Source organism: Anastrepha obliqua, chromosome 2, assembly GCF_027943255.1.
Source record: "Anastrepha obliqua isolate idAnaObli1 chromosome 2, idAnaObli1_1.0, whole genome shotgun sequence".
NCBI lineage: Eukaryota > Metazoa > Arthropoda > Insecta > Diptera > Tephritidae > Anastrepha > Anastrepha obliqua.
The window spans coordinates 80,253,370-80,280,291 of record NC_072893.1 but is presented as its reverse complement, the minus strand read 5'-3'; the positions used below and the strand labels follow the sequence as shown (position 1 = coordinate 80,280,291).

General features: G+C 33.4%; 1 protein-coding gene across 4 annotated transcripts; it reads left to right on the top strand.

Annotated features, from left to right (window-relative positions):
• Positions 1 to 572: 572 nt before the first annotated feature.
• On the top strand, positions 573 to 25,669 carry LOC129237337 (leucine-rich repeat-containing protein 20). 4 transcript variants are annotated; one of them, XM_054872013.1, is made up of 5 exons: positions 18,431 to 18,449; positions 20,484 to 20,570; positions 20,928 to 21,071; positions 24,172 to 24,339; positions 24,418 to 25,669. In XM_054872013.1, exons 2-5 carry the CDS (start codon positions 20,507 to 20,509, stop codon positions 24,570 to 24,572), a joined length of 531 nt encoding a protein of 176 aa, XP_054727988.1. In that variant the 5' UTR covers positions 18,431 to 18,449; positions 20,484 to 20,506; the 3' UTR covers positions 24,573 to 25,669. The 4 variants fall into 4 exon arrangements, with proteins under 4 accessions (XP_054727987.1, XP_054727988.1, XP_054727989.1 ...); XM_054872015.1 differs by lacking the exon at positions 18,431 to 18,449 and adding an exon at positions 20,347 to 20,427; XM_054872012.1 differs by lacking the exons at positions 18,431 to 18,449; positions 20,484 to 20,570 and adding an exon at positions 573 to 1,241.
• The last annotated feature ends 1,253 nt before the right edge of the window (positions 25,670 to 26,922 follow it).

The window sequence follows — 26,922 nt, the reverse complement described above, 5'->3', positions numbered from 1 at the left end:
TAATAATTTGTTGACTTGTGAGCGTTTTGTTTGTTTTTCTGTTTTATTTGTGCCAATTTTTGTTTTTGTTTTGATTTTCATTCGTTGCTCATTCGCGTCGTAGATAGCCGTATGGCAGTAATTACGAGTACAAAACAAACGCAGATATTGCTCTGAAGAAAATGCTTAAAAATAAATGGGTACGTACATATGTACGTACAAATATATAGATATGCATATATTATTTGCAGTCTCTCTCGCATTGCCTCTTTTCACACCTTTTCACACTTTACATATTCTCTTGTGCATATGCAGGTGGTATGCATGTTTGCGTGAGTACATTTTCATTCACATTCGTACTCTCTGCTAGCTCGCGATCTGAGTTAAGGCTTTTGTTAGCTGCTTTCGATATACGGACTATGAATTTGTATATATATATGTTCAGATGTTTATACGTACGATCACTTGTGCTCACAGTTTGTATTTATTTATTATTTTGCTTTTCTTTTGATTTGATTCGACGCAATTTTTCTTTCTTCTTCCGTGGTATAAAAACAGCTGATCGCGGAGCTTTTCAACCATTTGAAAAACGGAAGACACATGTACGGTTTAGCGTTTTTGAATGAGAACAGAAACATAAATTTCGAAATAAATAAAATTGAAAGTGCTAAGAGCGAAGAAAATTTCACAACAGTAACTATTGTGTAGTTAAATTGGTTGAAGCAGTGAACCTTGAATTGATGAAAATCTAAAAAGTGTTAAATGTAATTTGCGTACAAATTTTGGTAAATTTAAACCAACAGAAAAACAATAGATACTGAAGTGCAAGTGCGCAACCAAACGTGTTTAAGTCGCAACAAGTGCTCCAAGTATTAGACTCTAAGTCGCTTTTGAGTGCTAAAATAATTTAAAATTTTAAATTACATACACATACACAAACATACATATTACAAAAACTACTGATAAAAGAAACAAAATGCGTCCATTCGGCAACGATATCACTAATATTGCTAACAACAATGGCAATGGCAATGGTGGTGCAAACAATAACAACAACAACAACAATAACAACAACAATAACAACATCAACGGAATTGGCACTGGCAGTGAACACAATGGTGGCGTGCATATAACTGACGATCCTCGTGTACCTCCACACATCGCTCGTATGGGTGGCATAGTGACTTGTTCACCGATTGCTGGGCGCGGTGTGATACGCGTGGTGGGCCGCTGCGAGGATGCCAAGGAGAACAATATGTTGGGTAAGGGGATAAAGCTAACTTTTTAAATAATTTTGTCTTATGCTCCATTACTTACAAACACATAATTGCTTGCATGATTCGCGCACCTGTGTGAAGAACGCCACAATTCAATAAACAAGAAATATCGTAAAAATCGAATTTCGCATTTTTTTACTATTAAGTTATACAGGTATTTTGGACATTGTCGTCAATCCTTAAAAAAATGGTTTATTTGAGTACATTAAGAAATTAACTGAAATTTTTTTTACAAAAATTTAAATATTTTAAGGTTTATTCAATGTTAAATATTTTGGTATGGAACTTTAAAACGAGCCTATTCGGCTACATTAAACAATTTTTAGTACATTAGTACCTACCGACGCATTGATTGATTTGCAACTGAACGTAATACCTATACGAGAATGTATGCTAGCACCCATTCCCATTAATTTTTAATACACAAGCAAATTATTTAAAGAAAGAAATAGAAAAAGAAAATAAAAGAAATTTAAATTTTTTCAAAAAATTTTAATGTAAAATAAAAACTATTTTCCCAAAAAAAATTAAAATGTTTTCAAAAATTTTTAATATAAAACAACAATTATTTTTTTACAATTTTTTTAAAAGTTTCACAAGAAATATCAAACACCAAATTCTTTCCCAAAAACATTTTTGTTTAATTTTTTTAAAATTTTGTTTTTTTTTATTTAACATTTTTTTTCAAAATTTTTTTTTCTTAATTGTACATATTACAAAAAATTTCACAAAAAAAATGTATATAAGTGTTAATAAGAATCGAACATATTGCACTTTAAAAACTCAATACCAAAATTTTCACTAGTGAATTAAAGTCAAAATTAATAAATTTACTCAACTACAAATAAATCAATTCTTAGAAGAATGAACGACAATGACCAAAATATTTGATATAGAATCGCTCTATTGCCGCTAAAAGATACATCTTTTTGTTCAAATAAGAGAATCGTAATAATAATTCAATAAATTTACATAGCATAAAAGAAGAGTTTGTGGCCATTTCTGTATACTTATTTGAAAAATATTTTTTTAATAAAATAAATTTAAATGCATTATGGAAACTTTAAAATATCATCCATCTCACAAAAAAACATTTTTTTATTCTACAAAATGTCGAAATATCCACAATTTCCCTTAATTTTTCAAACTTGAGATTTACGCTGTAACCACTGAAAAGAAAGGTGTCTCATTGTATGTGTCTGTTTTCAATTTCAGCTAAATAACGCATAGAAATATTATCACCAAAATGGTGAACATTTTGTAAAGTCGGTGCGACGGTACCGCTATCTCACTCAGCGGAAATGTGAATAGGCCACTTAGGTCAGTAGATGCAGTCTTTTGAATTTCTTTCTTCAAGATTCTATAAAAGGAAATATGCACGTCGACAGACAAAAAATTCCTGAGCTGAATAGCGAGGCTTGAGACAGCATTGATGAAATTCAGCCAGCATTATGACAAAATACAAACGAAAGTCTCATTAAAAAGACATTCACATATAATCGAATGACATTTAGTTGAAAAATTTGAAAAAGGAACTAACGGTACGATACCTCCATGTCGTGTGAAAACTGATTTTAATTTCGTTTTCGAAATTTTCTTCTGGAAAATCAAAAAACAGTCTAATTACTGTTCGTATCATAGCATAAAAATTTAATAAAAACTGCTATTATAATCCAACCTTTAGGTGTATTTACCTGCCCGCAAGACAAAAAAATTAATGAAAGAAATTAAAAATTAAACGACATTTTTGTCAGTGAAGTATTGGACTCAAATTATTTAGTTCTTATCAAAAATTTTGAAAATTGAACTTTTGGCCCGTTGCTAAAAATTTTGTTAAACAATTTTTTATGAAATCAAAAACGGCCTAATAAATCTTCACTATTTTTTTCTATTCTTTGATATCAATTTCATAGAAATGTATTGATTAGTGCTAACTTACGACGATATCTAATATAAAAAATGGTGTTTCGCGAGCTCTCATCTAAATTTATCATCAAATGTATGCTATAACTTTGTAATGAAGGCAAATTTTTGAAACCATTTTTACTTACGTATTTTAAATTAAGTTAAAAAATTACCCGCGCAGTGTAACGTCCCTAGCCCAATGTCTACCGGCTGGGTCAAATGTACCCGTATGAGATTTTAATGAACTCCCATATCAATATCTGATGCTATGAAACTTTGTAACTCTTTCACTTTATTTATTTTTATGTAAACCACCATCTGAACGGTAGATAATGTTTTTTTTTGGAGGTAGGCAGAGCATTAAATACGGCATCACATTTAAAAACCTACGGCTTCAATGGTACACCCCATATAATATGTAGCATAGTTGGAAACGTGGAGACGTGAGTGCATTCTACGCACTTACATGTTCATATTCATAAGTACTTATTTTGATGTATTTTTGCTTAATTTCTTATATCCTTAAACGAAACACGCCAAAAGTACAGCATCTGCTCAAATAAACATGAACGATAAAGAAATATTAAAACTCTCCTATATCTATCTCGACTATAAAAAAAAACATAGTTAAAACTTAACTTCTATTTGTTCCTGGGATTAAGGACAACAAGTTTTACATTTTTCTTCTTTGCATTTAGTATTTCTTTTCTTGGTCTTAATATTTTGCCACCCCTTAATTACTTTTCAACGCAGTTCTTATTCTTTCTGGTATCGGAAAAATACTAAAATTTCCTTTTTCAATTTTTTTACTATTATTATAATTATTGATAATTTATTTTCATTCATATGTAATATTAAAAAAAAAACATCTCTCATCATTCTGACGAAAATTTTTGACGACAGAGTTAATCGCCTGTGTTTAAGCCTCTTCTACGCGCAGACGAGTTTCTCATAAAGTCAAAGAGAAGTAAACAAGGCAAATTGTAAGACAAGGAAGTATTAAGAGCAATAAAGAAATATTTTTATAATCTAATTAATTGTTTATAGAAAAGAAAATGTATATATTCAAAGTTACTTGCTAAATTTCAAATCAATCAATGCAATAGTCTTCAAGTAATACGAGTATATCCTTTCCATTTGAAAGAAGATGTTTTGAGAAAAGCTCATTTAAAGTCTTGCAAGTGCTCCTGGGAGTTAGAGAATTAAGCCTACTGAAAAAAATCAACTGCATATGCAATAAGGGAGAAATTTGTTCATGTAACACCTTAACCATTGAACTAAGCTTTAGGTACAGCCAATTTTACAGTATTTTTTAAAAAGTATTTTATAATTCCAGAAGGGAGCTTAGATATCATGATACTCTAAAATAATTCCACTGCAATGCATTTTAATTATTGCCAGGTTCTTAAGATTTTTAGAAAATAGACTTTTGATATGATTGCCGCATCTGCTGGTGAAGTTGTATCAAACTCGGACGTTTGTAGGCAGCAATGCATTATAGAAAGAAAAATACTCTAACAAACTTATGCGCATTTTTAGAGAAACTCGTACGGAAGCAACCAGTCATTTGAGTTCTCTAGGCTTAGATGACACTTTCAAAGGTCTCATAACTCCAGACGTGGTAGATATTATTCGGTCTAGTTTGGCCAAAAGAAATGAGCTCATCCAAGTATGTTCCTACAAGGATATCTTGAATAAATTAGACGTGGATGAAAGTTTATCTGGAGTAGAGAGCACAAATTGGCCAAAGCGCATGCCCCTCATAAGTATCAATTCTCTCCTTAGGAAAATCGCTGACACAAGTGCTTTATTGAAAATACAGTTCCAAATCATCACTGAGAAGGTGGAAGCTTCACTCTTGGAAGAACACAAACAGTGACAAATAGTTACAACTTCCTTCTTTGTATTTGTTATAAAACCTGTGGCACTGCTTCAAAATAACAGTCGTCACTGAAAATAATCTTCCAAAAAATCGAAGTATGAAAAGGCGATAAAAATAGTTTACAATAATCTTACCTTGTTCCAATAAGCCGAGTCGTAGTCTTTATGTCATATAATATTAAGCGCCTTCTTCGTATCAAATCATCCAGTTTCGGCTTTCGTGTTGACCGCCAAAGTTTTGCTAATAATAGCCAATTTCCTGCCATTCATAATTCATTGCACAGATACTGTACACATTAAAACAATATGTTTACATACATATATGCTTAACTATAAGTATATACATGTGTACTAAGTACATACATACATCTTAGAGTTGTTTTGGCTCCACATTCACACCATTGACTAATGTGTTTTATGAGTATTTCTTAGCCAACTAATCTGCCACTATTCGGCCATAGTCACATTATAATGTAAATACAACCAACTATGGGTAATCTAACCATGGAGGCGCACAAAGTGAGCGTTTGCGCTGCATGCGCGCCACTCTCGCCGCATTGCCTTGAAGCGCATCGAATGTGTGCCGAACAAAGTACCTAACAAAGCTTAGCTTCATTTAATGGGGAGTGAGCATATCTACTATGGCTGACGTTGGTACTGGCGCTGGCAAGGCCGCACTTTGTGTGTGCTTTTCATTTAATTCAGTGGTAGGCAGCAGATATTAAATATGTAAAATGTAAGCATTATTACTAGGTTAAAGGTCAAGCGTTGTTTTTGGTTTTTTTGTTTTTGTTTTGTTGTTCAATATTATGCTAATAGTTGTTGCTTTTGTTGCTATTATAATATTTTTTGCATACAAAATGGAATGGCATACAAAACATTGAGAAGCTGGCGTAATATACATAAATACAAAAGCAAAGTAAAATATTTTTATAAAGTATTAAGAGTAAAACGTAGTAAACAGATCTTGTGTAATATGGGCATGCGTACCATCACTAGAACGGTTAGAGTAACGAGGTGTCAAATGTTAAATGCCTCTGTATTTTTTAACTATGAAATTTATCCTCCGTAAACATAAATTTAAACACTTTTTTGTCAATGATACAGAAACTTATACAAAGTAGATGGAACATTTACGCTGCACTGAGAGCTTTGCGAATAATTTTATTATACTTGAAATTTTTATGTTTTTTTTGTTGCATGCACAAAGTGCATTTTTGAAGGCGTTGTAGATTGCATTCGTATGTTTATATCAGTAGAAAAAGAACCAAATTAAAAAAAAAAAACTAACTATATTTCTAAAAAAAGGGTGTTCACCAAGAGGTGTAGCATCATAGAATGAAACAGAAAGCCAAAACGTGAAGTAAATTGAATTTTTGTTATTTTTTATATGAATAATGTGGGGGTCCATTCTCGTGTATATGTTGGATAAAATTACATCTTCTTTTAATGAGCAAATATTTAAATTCAATACATTATTTATTATGTTTATACTGCATTTCTACCCAGTTATAATCACCACCCATAAACCAAATAAGCATAAGCGTTGAATATTCAACTCGAGTTCGTAACTCAATGACGTTATTACGAAGGCTTGTTTATTACTATTATTTCATTTAGCTTTCAAATAATCCATTCACGATTTTTGGATTTAAATTGAACTTGGGCTTTATGTTTTAAATCGGTCTTTTTCGGGATTTCCTCGTTAACCATCTCTAAAACATTTTTTTCTTTTAATTTTAACATCTAACGTCTTTAAAATCTGGTTTTCTTTTATAATAGCGCTTAAGTCAATTACTCCCCCATCCAAACAAATCCTTCTTTTTTTAAGCCATTTTGCATAAATTTGAATTTAATTTTTTTATTTCAACACTCGATCAGCTGAGGTGGTACTTAACTCAAGTCTAAATTCGTGTATGCTTCCGAGTTCAAATACGGCTTCCGTATTGAGTATATCTGAGGGGAAATGAGGCATAAATTTAGTAAGTGAGTGAAAATATCGAAGTTTATTAAAAAAACGTGGCTTTTTGCTTTCTTCGAAATTAACATTATTGATTCCTCAATATCAGTAAATGCATTGTCTTTACTTTGACTTTGAAGGCATAGTCAATTGAAAACTTCGAAGCCATTTTTCTCAATTTTGTGTTTTTTTTTTATTATGCCATATTTGCTGTTGAATGCGCAACCATTCCCATTTTTCCTCCGAATGTTATTTGAGATCTCCATTAAGGCTTCAATGTGGATCTCGCTCTACTGATGACCTATAAAAATAAAAAAGAGTATGAAAGTCTTCGTCGTTTCTGATAAATGTCCCTATAAAAATAATTTTCAACATTTTTTCTTGCTTCAAAATTTCGATCTGTCTTTAAGCACGTATTTGCTCCCAATGAGCGCCTTCACTAGTTAATCTGTTAGTTTGGTGTGTCGAGCATGCCTTCAAAGGCCTCTTCATATTTTTCATTTGTTTCAGAAATCCTTGTCGTTCGTACTTCATTGAACAGATTCTATACGGTTTCCTAATTTTTTTGAGAAAATGATTACCTACAGTGCAAAGTGATTTGAATATATGGCGCTTACTCAGCAGCTCACTATGAGTGCTATTCTCTAAGCCAAAAGCTTATCCATTCCATATTTTAGTGGGTCTCTGCAGCAATATTTTGGTATAATTTATATAATACCTGCATATGTGCGTATCAGAGTAGTTGAGAAAATAATCATTGTAGCTTTAAATAAAGTGTCATTTTTCCCAATAAAATTACTCATTGAGACACACGGAAAATAGAAATAAATCTATGTATTTTAGGGGGAAAAACGATAAAAAAAAATTATTTTTTGTTCATTTTGAGACTCTACGACGGCTGCGAAATTCCTCATGGATTAAAAAATTTAATGTTGCATGAAACTATACAAAATGGCCTACTAAACTATGTGAAACTTCTATAGTGCACTATTTTTGAAATATTTATTTTGGCCGTTAGAAAAATTAATTTTCGAAAAATTTTATTTTAACCACTTAAAATCAAAACAACGGGCATTTGTTGGTCAAAAGTTCATATCAAAGAAATATTCATGTTTTTTTTATAAAAGTGTTAACTTTATTATTTCTCATTAGACCATTTCTTTAATTTTTTTGGTAAAGTTTTAGACTTAAAGTTAAAACCGTATGGCTTGTTTCCCCTAAATATGCCCATAATCAGATCTTCTTTTCATTCAGCTCTCATTTTTCACACCAAGTTACCCGAAATAGTAGTAATATAATATATAATATATACTTGTGAGCGTATAACTCAAAAATTATTGTTGCGGAATAGGAAGTATTAAATTACAAACCAATCAGTCGTTTCTTAAATTTTTATCCCAATGAAAAAATTTCAACCATCTTGATGCATTAGTGCATACTTGTGGCATAAAACGTAAAGTACAATAAACATACAAACATATGTACATACATAGATTTAAAGATGTGGAAACCAGACAAAAGAAACTTAAACTTTCGGCGAGCAACTGCAACAGTTATATAAAATCGTTAAAATAGTAATTACGGTAAATTTATAAAATTGTGGCATGAAGGCAGTGAGTAGAAAGAAGCATATTATTTTTTGCTAATCACCTTAACTGCCTTAAAATATGAAATAAAGCTATGAAAGAGGCCTATTTTTACTGCAATGTGTGCACATTTGTTTTTCTTTTTTGTTTTTAGTTTTTTCTTTTATGTAAGCTGCTTACTCATATTGCCGTTTCTGCAGTTGAGGAACTACTTTTTATGCACTTCAAAAATATGAAAATGCGGCTTAATTTAAACCTTTCTAAACTCACACACATTTATACACATGCTAAGAAAAAAGTTTCACCATAGTTACTGTATTGCATTGCATGACGGTTAGCCAGCCGACTTGCATTACGTGTATAAAATTGCATGCATTCTAAATTGTATAAATTGTAACGTACCAATGAGCACCTTACTTGCATTGCCAACAAAAAATGCACTTCAAATCGTACCACAATGCGTATACGTAATAGTTACTCATTAACCGATAATGCCAACGCCATGAGTATGAGTGTGACTGCGAGTGTGAGTAAATCTTTTGGTCAGACCAAATTATTTAATGTACTTTAAGCGCGAGTAAATATGCAAGTGTACGAGGTATGCTATTAGATAACAAGACTGACGCTACTATAGAAGTAGTACGCACGATTCAAATTCCAGCGGCCACTGGCTGGCTAATTTCGAATGAAGTATATCTATTTGTGCGTATTATGGTACTACAATTTTCACGCTTGATTAACAAGAAAATCGCAAATACGTTTGAGCTGACAGATTGCCTGACATTGAAAATTATTTATATTAAATTGAGGTGGATAATAACGTTTGAAAAATGTGGTTGTTTATGCATCGTAATCCCAACTCCATTGAGAGCCAAAAATACTCGAACCAGCAAATCAAAATTTAAAGTAATGTGAAATGGTATTTTCATCAATATTTACGCAATTGTACGCCTTCGCGGGGTACCTGAAGATCAAAAACCTACTATCTGTTAACCCATTCTTACTAAGCTGCGTTAAAGAGTGAGATAAAATTATTCGGATTGTGAAAGAGCAATACACCTACTCAAGCTGGGTTGCCTATCAAGAGGTTTCCTACCCTGTGAAGTTTCTCAGTGTTAGACTCTCTACCTTATTCACCGTATGTGTTATAGTTATGTACAATTGAATTTGTGAGTTTTTTTTGTTAAGCGAGACTCTTTTGTTAATGGAACGACTTTTTTGCTATATTTGAGGTTATGTAACTAGATAAGGTACTCTTTTTGTAAAAATGTTAGTATGGCTTCTTTAGTATTTTCTGGTATTTTGTTGCTTATTTGTACTATGAATACACCTCTTGATGCCCTATGTCCCACTAAGGATTGATGGCCGGAAGAAACTATTACAACTCTATGGTTTTAATCCGCTGTAAAATCAGTAAATTCAAACGCCTTTTAAAATGTGTAAAAAAGTTTTCAATCTTAAGAAGAGTTGAGAGAGGGACATTTAATATTCTTGCATAACCTTAAAAGGAGCAAAAAATTAAATTTACACTTTCAAATTATTAAATTTTATAAGAACCAACTAATTTTCATTAGCACTAAAATCTTCTCAGTGTGGCCTTTTTTAACCTTCTTTTGTATAATAATACAGTTTTTTTTTAACTTAAAGTTTCGGTAGCTTTAAATTAAAAAAAAAAAACAAGAAACTTCAAAATTTTCGCATTTTGAGTATAAAAAAGCACTAAATTTATTGCGAAGAGCAAATGGTTGGCATTTCTATCATTCTTGGGTTAAATCTATGTACTAAAAAAAAATTCGTCTCTAAACCCGACTATAGAAATCTGAAGACAGAAATTGTATTTGAAGTTCTTTCATTAATTTCAAATTAATTGCTCTTTCGGCCACAATATAAAAATTAAAAAAGCGACCCTCTGTCTGCAGCAAACACACCCCGTATATTATGATTCTTGTGTAATTGGGTATTTCTTGGGAGTTAATTTGTGTGACAAGGAAATACTCATAATATATACTAAATATGGTATGCATGTCTACAGGTGCATGTGTTCACGTATGAAACACAAAAGCAAATGCCTAAATCGACCCCACTTGAGATAATTTGTGCACTTAGTCATTTTATGAGACTCCCGCATTACTTAACCGCACCGGGTATTCTACGTTTGTTAGACAACAGACGAGGAAAAAGTGAATAAGATTAATTGTTCTTTGTTTTCAATAACATTTGCAATTTGTATTTCGCCTTGCGGTTAATATGTCAACAATTATGCCAATTATGATTAGATAAGAAATAAACAACAGAAATACAAAGAAAAGGGAGCGCGTCGAAATCACTGGTGTTTATCTTACTTTTTAATTATTAGCTTGTTAATTGCGTAGAAATTTCTTCAATTGTTGCTGCTCAGTCATTGTTTACCTTAGTCAGCTTCAAGGTCGAAAATGGGTATGAAATGAAACGCAAAGAAAAGCAGGTCGCAAATACACACACAAAATGTAGTAGGTGAAAAATAATTTACTTTTTCTAGGTTAATAGGCATTCAATTCAAATTCACATACTTTAAATGTATAGCAAAATGAGTAGGCTATTGCAAGGGAAAGTTAATAGTTCTGACTGTTTTTCGTTAGATGGGTCTAGCGAACTACAGGTATATCTTGCGATGTTACATATACGCAGCCTTGCGTCATACTATATGGCAATTTAGAGAAGGTCTTACGCTTAAAAAAAGTTGTATGCTTGCTGATGCCAGTTTTGAGTTACAGTGTTCCATGGTAGAGGCAAAAAAGGGAAACTTGAAACATTGATCTGCCTCACTACGCCAAAAATGACAAGTCTTATTGAGCAAGCGATAAAAGCAGTGTTTTTAATAATTCCGTTCTGGTAATGGGTATGTCGAACATTAAGCAGCACACAGTGGTAGGCCCAATGTCGAAAATGTCGATGAACTCATGGGAATCGTCCAACCAGCGTTGTGTGAGCTCATGAGTCATTAAATGGGATAATATTAATTTTATCGTCGAAATAAAGTGGAAAGGCGCTCAGAACTTTTTACTTCACCCAATACAAGGAGATATTCGCAGCTCCACCAACGAAATGTTGATTTGCTTAGAAAAAATTCAAAAGGCTGTTGTGAATTTCCGCCAAGCGAAGATCTATGTTCTATAAGAATAAAATAATTATAACATAATGCGGCTAGCTTAAACATTAACCAATTCAAATGCAGCAGAACAGAAACACGGAATGCGCATAAAAATATGTCTTTAATAATTTATACAAATTAGTATACAATTAATTACAAATAATTATTTAATTATAATTAAATTTATATACAAATGCAACACAAAAAGGCTTAGAAGTATTATTACAAACGGCAGAATATTTTTTATAATTATTTTGTTTTTGGTTTTTTTTTTGTAATAAACAATAAATCGCAAGTGCCAAGAGCATTGGCGGAGAGGATAACGTTTTTGAACATAAGCCCCGTTACATGAAATATCCAGAAAAAATGCGTTCTGTTTTTCTATTCTGTAAGCTACTCGCACCTATTTCCCATAAAGGGATTCAAAAGCCAAAGACTCCAGAAAACTATCGCTAGCTTAGAGTGAAAAGTTGCTAAGCTCGAAAAAAATTCACAGTTTCCTAAAATATCGAACTACCTACATTATTACTAACCATTTCTATACAATGATAAGCAACTCTGTTAAGAACAAAAGGCGCGCCGAAAATGTAAATAATTCCAAAGAATACAAAAACTTTTCATCAACGTTGGGGAAATCGATTCGTTTGAAATGACAAATGTTAAATTTACTTTTCCGTTATAAGAAGTTTGCAGTTGGCAAACAAATTTTCAAAACAACACACAGTGTAATAAATTCATAAAAAATTTCTTCACTGAATGGCTTAATTCTAGTGAAACCCACTTATTTTTCTTGTTTTGTAATAAAATTTATTTATTAAAAACGCTTCCTTCTTAGCTTATTGTGCAGTACATATGTATGTATTTATGTATAAACAGCAGCAGGAATTTCACCACATTTGAATATAAATTAATAAAAGTCTATTCTCCCCCATGACTGCATTTGCTTTGATTTCAATTCATAGTCTACAATATATTAGCTGAAGCAAAATTTGTGCTCACTTTACATATGTATACTCGTACATATACATATGTATATGCATGCACCTACATTTTGTGTATGTACTGATTTTGTATTTGCCGGCAAATGTGACACACGCGCCGCCAAATTAACAAAACAAAGTAGCGTGCGCCAATCACTCAAGCGCGTTTGCTTTTCAGCCCCTGGTCATCATCATGTTTTAGCTCGCAGCACATTTCTTAGCCACTATGGAAGTACATACATATGTCAGCCACGCGGCCAGCATTAACTGCGTTTTGTAGGCGAAAATGCGCATTAAGTTTTGCTTTGGTGCGATGCGTAGTAGTGCGCAAATAAATCAAACTACTGAACTTTTGTTAAGATTTACATACTTATTTTATAGGTATATATATGTAAGCATGTACATACATACATATGTTAAATTTTCGATAATAAGGTATGAACTGAGTACGTTGACTTATCAGAAATGGAGGAAAAAAATTATAGTTCTTAGTCTAGAGAAAAGATGTTGAACTAAAAGATTTCATTTTTGACAATGTACGATTAAATATACACATGTGTGTGCGTGTGCATTTGTTATAGTATGCATAAAAAATGAGGTAGAGCAATCTTTATTAACTTAACAGAATGTAAAGGGTCATTAACTGGAATATTTTGGGTGTAAGAGCTTATATACTATGTACATATGTATCTACATACTAGAGATGTTAATCATGCGATCCCGGAATCTCGATGATTTTGAAGTTAGCTAAGAATGATTTCATTCACAAATAATAAATAAAAATAGTTAAGTAAATTCTAAGTATAATCATGCAGGCCTGAACAAATCCAAACATACATATGTATGTATTTTAAGAATAACAAAAGATAAACATATTGTAAGAAAAACAACAGATAAACATGTTTTTCCTAAACAGAAAAAAAAGAAACTAATATACAAGTCGTGTACCTGAAACAGTAAGATGAGGTATAAGTATACATAAATACGACTGTCAAATATGTTGGCAGTCAGTCCAGTATTAACATATTGTTAAGAACTACTCTAAAATAAAATACATAAAAATATTTTTTTATATTTTTCCAAAGGCAAGCAAGTCTTTAACTATCAACCACGTCTTTAACTACTTCCGAAAGCTCTGGGATTTATCCAATAGAATTATATGATATAGGATATTACCGGAAAACTTTTGAAACTTTTTTTTTGTTCTTGAAGGAAAGTTTAATCTCGAAAACCGGAGTTTTAGAATCATAGAAAATTTTTGCGATTTGTCGACTTGATAATACTGTGTAGAATAAATAAATAACGAAACATTTATAAAATTTAGTTTTTTTGGAAAAAAGTCTAATCCAGTGTTTCTGGCTTTAAAGTAGCCATCTACAATTTTGTGAAAACACATAATATGGCAGATAGGTAGGGAGGTAGGTGAAATGGTTGACTTACCAGTCCGGCACTCCCCAAGTAGCACTAAAGCGTCGTTTTGTTACCATTATGAGACCTCCAACAGGCAGATATCTGCAGTCAGCCTTAGCTGTTGACGTAATGGAAAAGACTGATGGAATTTAGGCTAGTGCACAGCCCCAGGCTGTCGAAGAGAGGAGCACTCAGTCACCTTAATCGCCTAGCTGCCAAGCTTAAAGATATACAGAAAAAGTGCTCAACAGTCTCTTTCTCTGAAATGATCCCACTGCTTCTACATACAAAGGGGATGAAATGGTAAAGCTAGCTTTTTTGCATGTCTTCAATCGCCTGAGATCGGTGATTTTTTCATAAAGAAAATTTGTCTATTTGAATTCCTTGATGGCGCATAATATAAGTGAAGGTTAGATAAGTTATTTTGAAAGAAATTTCTATTTGTTGAAAAATAGTTTGATCGCGCTATTTCGGGATTACGGTTAGAGTACAGACAACTTAAGTATTTACTGTTAATTCGAGAAAGTTAGAATAATCACGAGAAAGTTAGAATATATTTTTTTGAAAGCGAGTTCAATCCCGAGATTACGGGATCGCGCCGATTTTGATACAGTTGAAAGTACATACATACGTAATATAAGCCTATGGATCCGGTGACTTTCAAACACCAAAAATTCGGAAGTTGTCAATTTGAATTAGATGATAATTTATATAATAGGTAAAGATACATTTCAAATACGTTTTTGCTGAAAGATAGTTTGATCCCGATATTTCGGGATTATGGTGATTTGGAAGTGCAGAAAATGTAGGTATTTACTGAAATATCGAGAAATTTAGAACACTTTGTTTTGAAAACGAATTCAATTCCGAAAGTTCGGGATACCGTCCATTTTGAATGACACGAAACTGTCTTTCTCAATAACAAACGCTTTCTGGCATATCGGAAGTGTATTCGACATCCCGAATTTTCACTAAAATGCAAATGAAAAATAAAAATAACATACATATGAATTTATGTAAACTATCATATAATATGTCCCTCATATTTTTCTACAAAACCCGGCATTTATCATTTCAAATGTAAGCTTTTCATATGCATTTTTCTGCGAAATTTACATAAATTAAAATTAAAAGATAATTCTATAGTGCACACTTTATTATATTTGGTTCTAGTTTTGTGCATATTTCCGCTTTTTGCGCACAAATTTCGATTCTATTTTAACATTTTCTTTGTTTGGAAATTTTTATTTTGCATATGAACATACATACATACCTCATTTCAAACAATTCCATGTACCCGTATGCATCAAAGTGGTAACGTCAAATTGACTCAATGAGATTGTGATTTAATTTAGTTTAGTTTGTTTTTGTTTCTCACCTAAATCGCTCAGGCGCTGTTTTTAGCAGCTGTTTAGTGTTGGCAGCTGAACAATGAATACGCCGTGTCATACCTTGTCGCGCGATCTCATTTTTTCTCACTGACGTAGTAGACTCTTTGTCTGCTGGCGCACGTCTGTCCAATGTTCAGTGGAAACGTGCATACACACAGGCCACATATGTACATGTATATGCATGTGTTTTTCTAGCTAATGAACTGGTATTTATATTTAAATTTTTATATCATATGTAGTAAAATTTGTGTACTCGTATAATCGTCATGCTTGAAAATGACAGCGGGTGCACAAAGATATGTATGTATGTAATATACATAGATGAAATCAAAAAGAAGTGTTGGTAGCTTCGGAAAATTTACGTATTTCTCTACGTAAATGCATTTATGTGTTTACGTATTTTTATATTTTTAGCAAGAAAATAAAAACATTGAATTCATTGTTAATAAAATACGCAAATTAATATAAATATAAATTATTATAAATATTATTACTTGTAGTGCCATTACCCACCAACGCGAAACAGATTTTTGCTGGGGTCTCGCGCGTTTTCTGCAAACAACGAATGCTGGACATTTTGTATATCGAGCAAAATGCAAAAAAATGATCAAAATTAAAGATGATTTTTGAGCAACTTCAAACTTACACACACACTTTACGAGTGCAAAATTCAATAGGCTATAAAACTGCACACTTAAAATTTTACTAGAGGTACTTATAGAAAGTGTGAAATTTTGATGATGATTTGTCGGATTTTTTTTAAGTTATTTTTAGTATATTTATATGGTTTTTGTAGGAGATTGAACTATATTTTCATAAAAAATGATTGAAAGTATATAAGGAACAAATAAATTGTCAAAACTGGTTCAAATTATCACTGTGCATACGAGTATTGGACGAATACCTCATCGCTCATCAATCCACGTGGTACAAATGAACGAAATTCAAATCAAACAAATTCAATCTACATACTTGTAATTAATCATAGAAATCAAAATATGGGGTCCGCCATATAACTTTACGGAATTAAAAATGCTATAAAAAAGAAACCACTCAATATTTTTCCAAACTGTTTTTTTTTATTTTGAAGTACAATCCTTCCGGTTAATGATGGAACAAAACTTCATTCATATGGCTTTGTACGGCGTCATACCAAGGTCTTTACGCAAAATGCGTCTCAATGATGTCTCCGAAATGTCCAATTGTTGAGAATGACGGTGAACTGATGTTCCTGGTGATTCACGAACACCCTCGGCCACAGCAGCAATATTTTCGGGTGTACGCACGGTTTTTGGTCGGTCACGCGTTGGTTTATCAATAAGCAGCCCAGTTTCTCTTACTTTTTTCGCAAAGTAACGCACATACGCTTCATTCGGTCCTTTTCTTCTTCCCATTGCCGTACGTAATTTTCGTACACATTCTGCAACATTACCATGATTTTCAAAGTAATGTCGCAATATTTCCCAGCGTTCTTTGAGCGTATACACAACCATTTTCGTTCAGCGGAAGAATAAAACTAATTTTCTGTCAAATCAGATGACAACTAAGTGTTACCATTCTTCAAATAATACCTAGTTTAAATCCGTAACGATAGATGGCGGTCCCAATATTTTTAAATTTATTTTTAATACGTGTACGAGTTTACTGTAAACTTTATTTAGAAGAGAACACAAAATAGAGAGGCTTACCGGATACTCCTACGTTTACAGATTGCATCTGGTGTATGGATTCCCAGTCATAAGTTTTCTGTGTAAGAAAAAACTTTTACTGTAACTTCTGACTACGTTCTCACAAACACTCAATAGGGATGGTAAGCGAAATGGTAATTTGTGTAATCGAAAATTTATAATATATTAAACAACTATTATTTTATATATTCGGTCAGAAATGATCGCGATTACCCTGAGAAGCTTTATTACCGAACAGAACAGAAGCCTCAAAACGAGGAAAAGGTTGAGGATTGAGCAAAGAGTAAAAATGCTGTGATTTTCTTTTAAAAATACGCACACATAATTTTATGTGCATATGTATGTATGTATGGTTGTTTAATTTATGCAACTCTCCGCAAATAATTGGCACCCATTCAAATTGTTTCAGTTTAACGGCCTGCTTTGTTGTTCGCGCTGACCGTTCGACAGCAGAGAAACGCAATGAATGACCAGCAGTTGTTATTGCAAGCTTTTCAGACTAGCTGTAGAGGGGGAGTGGAAAATAAAAATACAAAACAATGTGTTTATAATGTTCTCTTGATACATATATACACGAAGTTTTTTAAATGCAATATTTTTTGTTTTAATTATGCAGAAACCTTCCAGATATCTAATTTTTCTGTTTCAACACTTGTAAAAAAGGAGATTTTGCTTATAAGTTGAACTAAGTACTAGTATAACTTAAGTTTTAAGGATGTTGCTAGATTTGGAACATACAAAAATCTATAGAAAATAACTTGCAGAGCGCAAACAAAAAGTTAAAACACAAAAAAAAAACTTGCAGTGCGCACATATAATTTTCAAAAAAAAAAAGTAAAAAATTTACATACAGACACTATCTGAAAGCCTTTATTTGCCTTCAACTAAAAATTATAGCAAACAATCAGCAATAAGCTTTATGCTTCTAGCTGAATTTGTTTATAGCAAAAGCTCTTACGCCACTTTTGTGCCACTGTTCTATAAGCCGGAATGCCATGGCACTGGAATATCACAAAGTGAACAAACAAATTCGTAAACCTGCACACTTGCCTATGTGGATATAAAAGTCTGTTCACGGCCAGCTCTTAACAATCTCTTCGAAGCCAGTTTAGTGTGTAGACGCGTGAGAGTGTTAAGAAGCCGAAGAGAAAAATAATTTTGAATTTAATAATAAATAAATATTTGGTCAAAATTTGTGTCTATTTAATAACTAAAAATGGCTAATAGTGATTCGTGTCAATATTTAGTGATTCGAGCAGAAGGTGAAAACTAAAACAAATCGGTTTATGGATCTTAACAAAAGAATGTGGAAATATTTTCAAAGTGTATTTAAAAACATGAATTTGCAGCAGGCCGCGGAATTGTGTTTGTACATGAACTCAGGCATATCTAGGTGCAAAAAGTTTGCCAGCAAAAGCTATTCTAAATTGGGGCCGTTAATAAAAGAGCCTAAAAATATGTAGTGTTGACGAAAACTTAAGTGCCACTTTAAATTGAAATAAATAAATTAATGAATTAACATAAAAATCTAAGCAGAATTGCAAGGCTAAGAAAGTTTAAATCGTAACAATAGCCTAGAAAAGAATGTCGAAGGATATCACTAATAATTTGGTACTTTCTATTACTAAGAGATGCGCAATGTGAGGTGTCGTTTAAAAAAACTATTTATTGAGTATGGGAATAAGTTTCCGTCCTTTTTAGCCAAAGTTACGAATTATTTAAACAATTAAATAATATATCATATTATGAGAAGTATGTGGAGTTGATAGCTCCATCTTTTATGAAGCATAAGGATTCCTCTGAGGACTTAATCTATTCATTGAGCCAGTTTGCGATGCTCTCGTAAGAAGTGAGGATTGATCGGAACAGATGATAATCCGAAGGTCCAATGTCTGGGCAATACGGCGGGAGGGATTAATTCAGTCCCTCTAAATATTTTTTTGGCTGATTAAGCAACATGTGGCCTGGCGGTGCCATGCAGCAAAATCAATTTGTCACGCCTACCGTCCCATTCCGGCCGCGTTTCTTTGAGAGCTCAAATCAAATGCATTAACTGCAATCGGTAAGGATCGCCAGTGACGGTTTCAGCTGGTTTAAGGAGTTCAGAATAGATGACACCCTTCTGATCCCACCAGTTCGCGATCTTTATCATTTATGTACGCCACTTTGCATTGTCACTTTGGAAGCATCGAAACCGTTCTTTACAAGTTGCATTTGATGGAGCGTGATTACCGTAAATATTGATCAATATACGACACGTTTCGTTGACTTCCCGCAAATGCTGTTTTTTTTTCAAGATGAACGTAGACATTTTTGACGTCAAATAAAAAAGGATCTTTGGGCTTCTAACGAATTTTACATACTGCGATCGAGACCTCACATATACACCTTCAAATTAGCAGGATATTACTAGAACGAACACACAAATAGTATCAGCAGCGACACCTCTTTTACGAGAGCGGAAACTTATTCCCATACTCAATAATTTTAGTCAGCGTAACAAAGTGGACTTGTGCATAACTACAATACAAATCGATAAGTCGGGTGTTTATTGCTCTAAAACATCAATTGATGGAAAAGACTTTTCAAATTAAAATTCGGTCTTAAATATGTGGAAATATTGTATATTAGATTTATTTGTTTCTTGTTATTGGATGTTATGATTTTCGCTTTTCCTTTACTTTCGGTAGCTTTTATTCGTTTTAACCCAAGAAAAGTACCCATATGACAATATACGAGAAAATCACGTTCAAATTATAGGTTTGGAATAGTTTTCAAAATAAAACAAAGTCTTATTATAAATTTGTGTCTTTTAGGAACTTTTAAACATAAATCATTAGATCGGGCAGGCACCTCTGCGACTCTGGTAATCCTTATAGGGTTAAGAGCATTTTGCACCTGCTCTCAGTTGCCATGAAATTAATTTACGCACCAGTTTTTAGTGGTAGCCATAGTGCGAATGCATTGTATGCCCTACAAGGGGCAATTGGTTTAAGAGCACCAACATTTCAGTGCTCTGTATCATAATTTCTCTTTGCTTCACTGATTTTTATCTCACCAAGAGCAAACTTGCTAATTACTTTATCGGGCCAATTCTGGGCAGTGATGAATTTTCTGGCTCACAATGAAATTATTATTCCCACGTTGATCGTGTCGGTAGCGCTTGGTTCACATATTTCTTCTAAAAGTGAAGAAATAAGTAATAAAGAAATAAAAACTAAAGCTCGTCAGAGAATTTAGGTGGAATAGTGAAAATTGTTCAACATTTATTTATTAGTGATATTATCTTTCTGTAGAATCACTGAAAAAGTTGGTGAGAATGGCGCATGCTGTAGTGCGTGTCGTTGAACGTTGTGAAAATGCGCAAGATAATGAATCATTAGGTAATTAATTTATAAGCATATTTTAACAACAATGTATTATAATTTCTTTTTTTGAACTATTTTTACGCATTTGCACATAAATATTCATGCTCATACATGCACATATACATACATATGAGCATTTTAGCTTTTCGTTAGCAAAAGCTTCGTGACAGCTGCGGCGCTTATCCATTCATTTACATATACACAAACATGCATACGTACATATGTTTTTATATTTTGTTCCGTTTCCATATTACACTCTTAAATGCTTTTTATGCTGCCAGATTGTTTCATAACTAGTCCGCAACTTTAGAATTAAAAACTTTAGTTAAAATACCAAATAACCTTTTTTTTGTGTTTTTTCTTAATTCGTAGACTTATCGGAGTGTCAATTGGTGCAGATTCCGGATGCAGTTTATCACTTGATGCGCAATACTCAACTGAAGACCTGTGATCTCAGCAGCAATGTAATCAAGAAGATACCGGCGAAGTTCGCAATCAAATTCAGCCTCATTACAGGTACTTTTTTTTAATAAATATGCTCATAGGAATGTTTACTGTTTTAGCTGTTAAGATTAAAAACCGAGGAAAGAAGCGTTATCAAATGTTAAAGTTAAAATTTCGGATGTCTGTAAGCGGAGGTTCGAAATCTGCAGAGCGGATTTTCATTATAAGCGACAGTTGGGCTGCACTCAGGTTTTATATGTATCTACTTCATTGAGTTTACATCAGCAATATGCCATTCAGCTTATAAAGGTCCCATCGACGGGAGCGAGGTAGCCGATCGATTAGAGAGAGAAGTTACGGCCCTAAAACTAATAGTGTTTGAGTTTTCCCTAGTGATATGACGACATGCCATTGACGAGCTTAAAAGAGAAGAGGGAAAGCTACGGAACTTAAGCTGGCAATGCACTTTGAGACTATTTTAAGCAAATTTCTTACTGGTGCAATATTAAAATATTTAAAAAACTTATAAAAAGGAACAAATTACGTTGCGCTCAGCAAAATCATCTGCACACGTTTGGGATATAGCTTAAAGACTCGTGCCGATTCTGTAATTTGTACTTAGAGACGTAGTCCCACTTGCTCCTTGAATGTGATGGTGAGGTGAACATCTGGGCCTGGTATGGCCGGAATAGAGCCACCTATGCTCAGCCTAACCTCTATTTCATAGATTTCTTGAAAAAAATTGGACCTGAATGAGGTATTGTGAAGAGTAGAAGGATTTTATCTAAAAAATAACAAAAAAATTCTCTTAAAATTATTTTAAAAAATTGCCATATTAACGAAATATGAAAATACTTAGGTGGGCAGGTGAAATGGTTGAATTATCAGTCTGGCAGTCTGTTCATTTTGAGACCTCCGAAGGGCACATATCTACAGCCAACCAGCGCTATTGATGTAGTGGAGATTACGAAGATTGAAGTGGAAGAAGGAGAGTAACTATCGTGACGTAATTATAGAGGATGTTTATAGGTTAATTAAGAAGAGAGTGTCCCAATAGTCAGCTGTTGTGAAAAAATATAGAAAATTAGGTTAATGTAATCAAGGGAAGTGATAAAAAAAATAATAGAAATTAAACAGTTATTTGCTCAAAAACTGATTTTATTAAATTCACTGACAGCCGATTAGCGGTACCATATATATTTTCTTATTACTTATTCTCAGGGAAGGAAAAATTAAGAAGTATCAAGAGCGGCCTGATAAGTCACTCCACTGACAACTTCGCGAGGAAGTGGTTTACAAATCTTATTTTTTATTCCAAACTAATTACTTTAAGTGCCAGATGTCAGAGTTTGAGCTTTATTCGTTGTGTTACTTCGAAGCAATGCCCAAACTATATGAGTTACACCGAAATTTTCTTGTTGCAGTGGTTATAACGGCATAAAATATTTGTAAAATGCTGCTAAAGGCAAATTCTTTGCTCTGGTATAAATCTGCCTCGTTTCGGAAACGCAGTACCGATCGTCGGGAGTTAATTTTCCTCTTCCTTACACTGGGAATCCTGTAGGTGTCAAAAAAGTACCTGGAATTCGTCAATAAAACGCAAGAAAATTGTTTAATCATCAAAATTTAGATTGTCGCTTTCAAAATAGGCTCCAAATGCCAACGATTAGTCCAGTCATCAAAGCACCTTTTAAACGCGTTTGAAGAGATATACTTCAGCTCCTTCAGCAAATTCTCCTTAATGGCCTCTACCGACACAAAGCGGTGTCCACGGAGTGGCAATTTAAATTTTGAGAAAAGAAAAAAGCCACAGGGGGCCAAATATGGTGAATACGGTGATTGTTGGATGATATATGTCGAGTTTTTGGCCAAAAAAGTGTTCACAATATGAGCCTTGTGAGACGGTGCATTATCATGCGCAAGATCAATGAATTTTCTTTCCACAAATTGGGCGATTTCTCTCTCAAACGTCGCATAGCTTCCAAGTAATATTCTTTATTTACCGTAGAACCATTTGGAATGAATTCCGAGTGAATACCACCATGATGATCAAAGAAAACGAGTGGCATGACTTTCACTTTTGACCGACTTTGACGTGGTTTTTTGGGTTTCGGGTCTTGTGGATGGCGGCATTCAGCCGCATGTTGACTGGTTTGCATGCCAAACTCATACCCACGTCTCATCACCTGTTATGATGCGCTGGATAAACGTTGGGTCCGAATTCACAAGCACCTTCTTCCGATGAATTTTTTGAAAGAAATTCAACTCTCTTGGAACGAGTCGAGCAGCTACGCATCTCATGCCCAATTGATGGTGTAAAATGTTGCAAATTGATTCGTGAGACACGAAATGATGGTATTTGAACATTTCCTTGAATTTTTTTTGACTCCGACGTTTTCATCCTTTGATGGGCGACCAGATCGGGGCAAATCTTCCACGATTTTTCGGCTCTCTGCAAAAGCCTTATACCACTCGTAGACCCGTTTTTTTGATAAAGCATGCATAGGCTTTCTGCAACATTTTCAATGATTCGTCACACGAAATCCCGTTCAAAACACAAAAATTAAGACAAATTATTTGTTCGATATTTTTATCCATAGTGAAAATCGCCGAGCACTCCTGCGGTTGACTGATATAGTTAAATGCCAAAAACAAGCTTATTGACAGATCACGCTCAAACTCTGCGACACTATAGAAGACTGTTGCACCAACATTCCAGCAAAAAAATTTATACATATATATGTGTAACGCGCACTTTTAAATGAACAATTTCTAGTATTTTTAACAGAATGTGAAGGTAATAAATTGGACACTCAGACCTATTTTGGAGTTAAAAAAAAAACATTTTCTTGAAGATGTTTGGAATTGTTTTGAAGCGAGTATGTCTCGATAAAAGGTTATTGCTTATGTAAAAAATTTAATAATATTTGCTTTCATTATTTCACGAAATTTACTTTTACCAGGCAATTAGTTTTCGAAAGGTTACTAGTTTTCTGGCTTCAAAATTTTAACCATCAAATGGTGCAACTTTAAAACAAATACATTTACCAAAAAAATGCTCTGTCGATTCTCATTTTGGGGTGCTTATAGCTAGCTATTTGATTTTTAAAGCTCTAAATCTATGCCAGTATTTTTAAATGTTGTTAAATTTTTCTTCTTTCTTCTCATTCAGATCTAAATCTTTCACACAATCAAATGGCAAAATTGCCTGATGAACTGGCCGACTTAAATGCTTTGGCGCGCTTGAATATTTCACACAATTCCTTTATTGTGTTGCCACCAGTTGTGTTCAAAATGCCCAAGCTGCGTGAATTGGATGCCAGCCACAACGCCATCATAGGTAAATACAAACCAATGCCCAATAAAAAAAAATATAGAAATTCGTTAATTTACATACATTTTTTTGTATTTGCTCTAGAAATCGATACTGATGAGATGATTACAAGCGACAACTTGGAGTTGGTCGATTTGAGACACAATCCCTTGGGTCGTACCTGCCACCGCAAATTGAAAAATGCCAGCACGCCATTCCGCATTGAAATCTCCGAGTACAATGAGGATGATGACTGGTAGACTAACGCACAACTTTTCCGTTGTGAATGAATTTCAAAGGGATTGATTCTCTATACCCAACTCAAATTTAAATGAGGCATCCATTTAGCTTAGTTACTAGTAATATATACATACATATATACTTGTATGTAACTAAGAGTATGCTATAAACTATTTTTATACAAATACGAATTAACAAAGACTAACATGACTGCAGGTCTTACACGTACAGACGTTGCTTAGTGATTAAGTGCATTGAAATGTTTGTTACTCACTCAAAGCATATATCTCCGATAAGATTGTTGATGCAAAACTGTAGGCTCCTAATCATAAAAACTCAACTTCATTGAGACTAGTAATGAAGGCAAGAACTTGTTAAGAAGCTGCTACATTTTTTAGAGGCCACTACATTTCGATAGAATATAGACTGGTCAAATTTGAAGTAATTTGTGCCAAAATGTCATCGATGAGAGTATAAAATCTGTGTATTTTGTTAGTCAAAAATACTTTTAATTATATTTTGTCGCGCGTTTAAGAAACGGAGGAAATGCTAGAAGGCACAATTTACTAACATCAAATATGTTATCCTAACCGTGCTTGCATTTGGAAGCATCAAAGCTTTTAAAGTTTGAATACCAAAGATACTTAATTACTGACAATTTATGAATAAGTGATGATTTTAATAGACATTAAGTTAAGACAAATTGAAAAATGCGTAGTTTTAAGTTTTTTGAATGTGATTTCTATCCTAAAATAACTTTTAATAAATGCATATTAGTTTAGAATGAAAGGAGATTAAGCGAAAAATGCTAGAAAAGTTGATGGTTTTGTCTGTGAATATTGTAGGTATACTTAAAATTTCTCAGCGTACTTAGAGAAGACTAGTCAGAAAAATTGTATGGTACTTAACCCCATTTTCGAAACGACTGCCTATCGAAAATAACGTATTTTTAATTTTTATGTATTTTTAGTTGATTTTTGTAGTGTATTCTATATGTAAAAATTTTATTTATAATTTTTTTATTTTTTATTTTTGTTAGATGAGCATAAATCATAATAATTATCTGTTTTTGTTGTGATTAGGTTTTTTAATTTTGTAACTACGTGCAATTACCATTTTAATTGTTACAAATTTGTATTTATGTTAAGAGAAAAAAGCTTAGTTAAAGTTTTGTACTTCAGTTAAATAAAATTATGTTTTCCATTCACGGTCAAGAACAAATTTTGAGTTTTATTCCCCCATTAACGCATTAAGTTCCATCTTGTTGTTGTTTTTTTTATAATAATTGTCTGTTCGTATGCTGCATCTTTCTAGAGTACATGCATTGTGTGGATGGCGCTTCCACCACAGAGGAATCAAAGATACGTCACCCACAGATCGCAGTGGGGTACTTTCCCAATTCCTAGTCCTTGGAAACCTCAAAGATACTGGGCTTTTTGCAGGGGCAAAATAACGGTCTCCACGTCGACATCTGGCGTACACTAAGAAGAGTTGAAAAAGGCTCAAACGTAACACTGGTTCTAGCAGTACACCAGAAATCAGCAGCCAGTTTGATGGAGTACAAATGAAAGGGAAACTACCGTTTCAGTCTAGTGACCCTCAAGCTGAAGGCTGAGGGGTATCCAGGCAAATCTCCGAACTTAGAATTAGGTTTTCCAAGGGAAATTTCAATGGCCTCACAGTACAAAAGGAAAAGGTAATCTATGACGTGGGCGTAGTTAATCCAAGGGCTGCGCTTATCATAGACATGAACATTAAACATTTGCCATTTATTCAATTTATGGATGGCGACACGGCAACGGTATTTGTCGAAGCGAACTTTGATGGGAAGAAGCAAGAAGTCGTTATAGCCTCAGCCTATTTCCCAGGGGACGCCGACGTAGTACCACCCCCAAATATAGACTTAGTGAACTACTGTTAGATACATAACAAGATATTGCACACAACACAATCTGGAGGAGTACAGACACAAGTAAAAGAAGTGAGTTACTTCTAGAGTTTTTAATACAAACAAATCTAGCCATTGTAAACAAGAGCAAAAAAAACGATTTTTGCAAATGCTGTACGACAAGAGATTCATGACTTGACACTCACAACTAACCACTCACTTGATATGATCAACAACTGGAGAGTCTCCGATGAGGACTCAAAATCTGATCATAAGCATATTATTTTTAAAATCAAAGGACCAGTTAAGAGCGTGCTGTACAGAAGTTCCAAGGCTACTAACTAGAGCAAATACTCAGAGTGCCTTGAATCCAAACTAACCAAAAGCATGCTTCCTCTAAATCGACAGGGGAATTGGATGCATCAGTTGTAAACCTGACTGACTCCATCATATCCTCATATCATGAAAGTAGTCCAATCAAG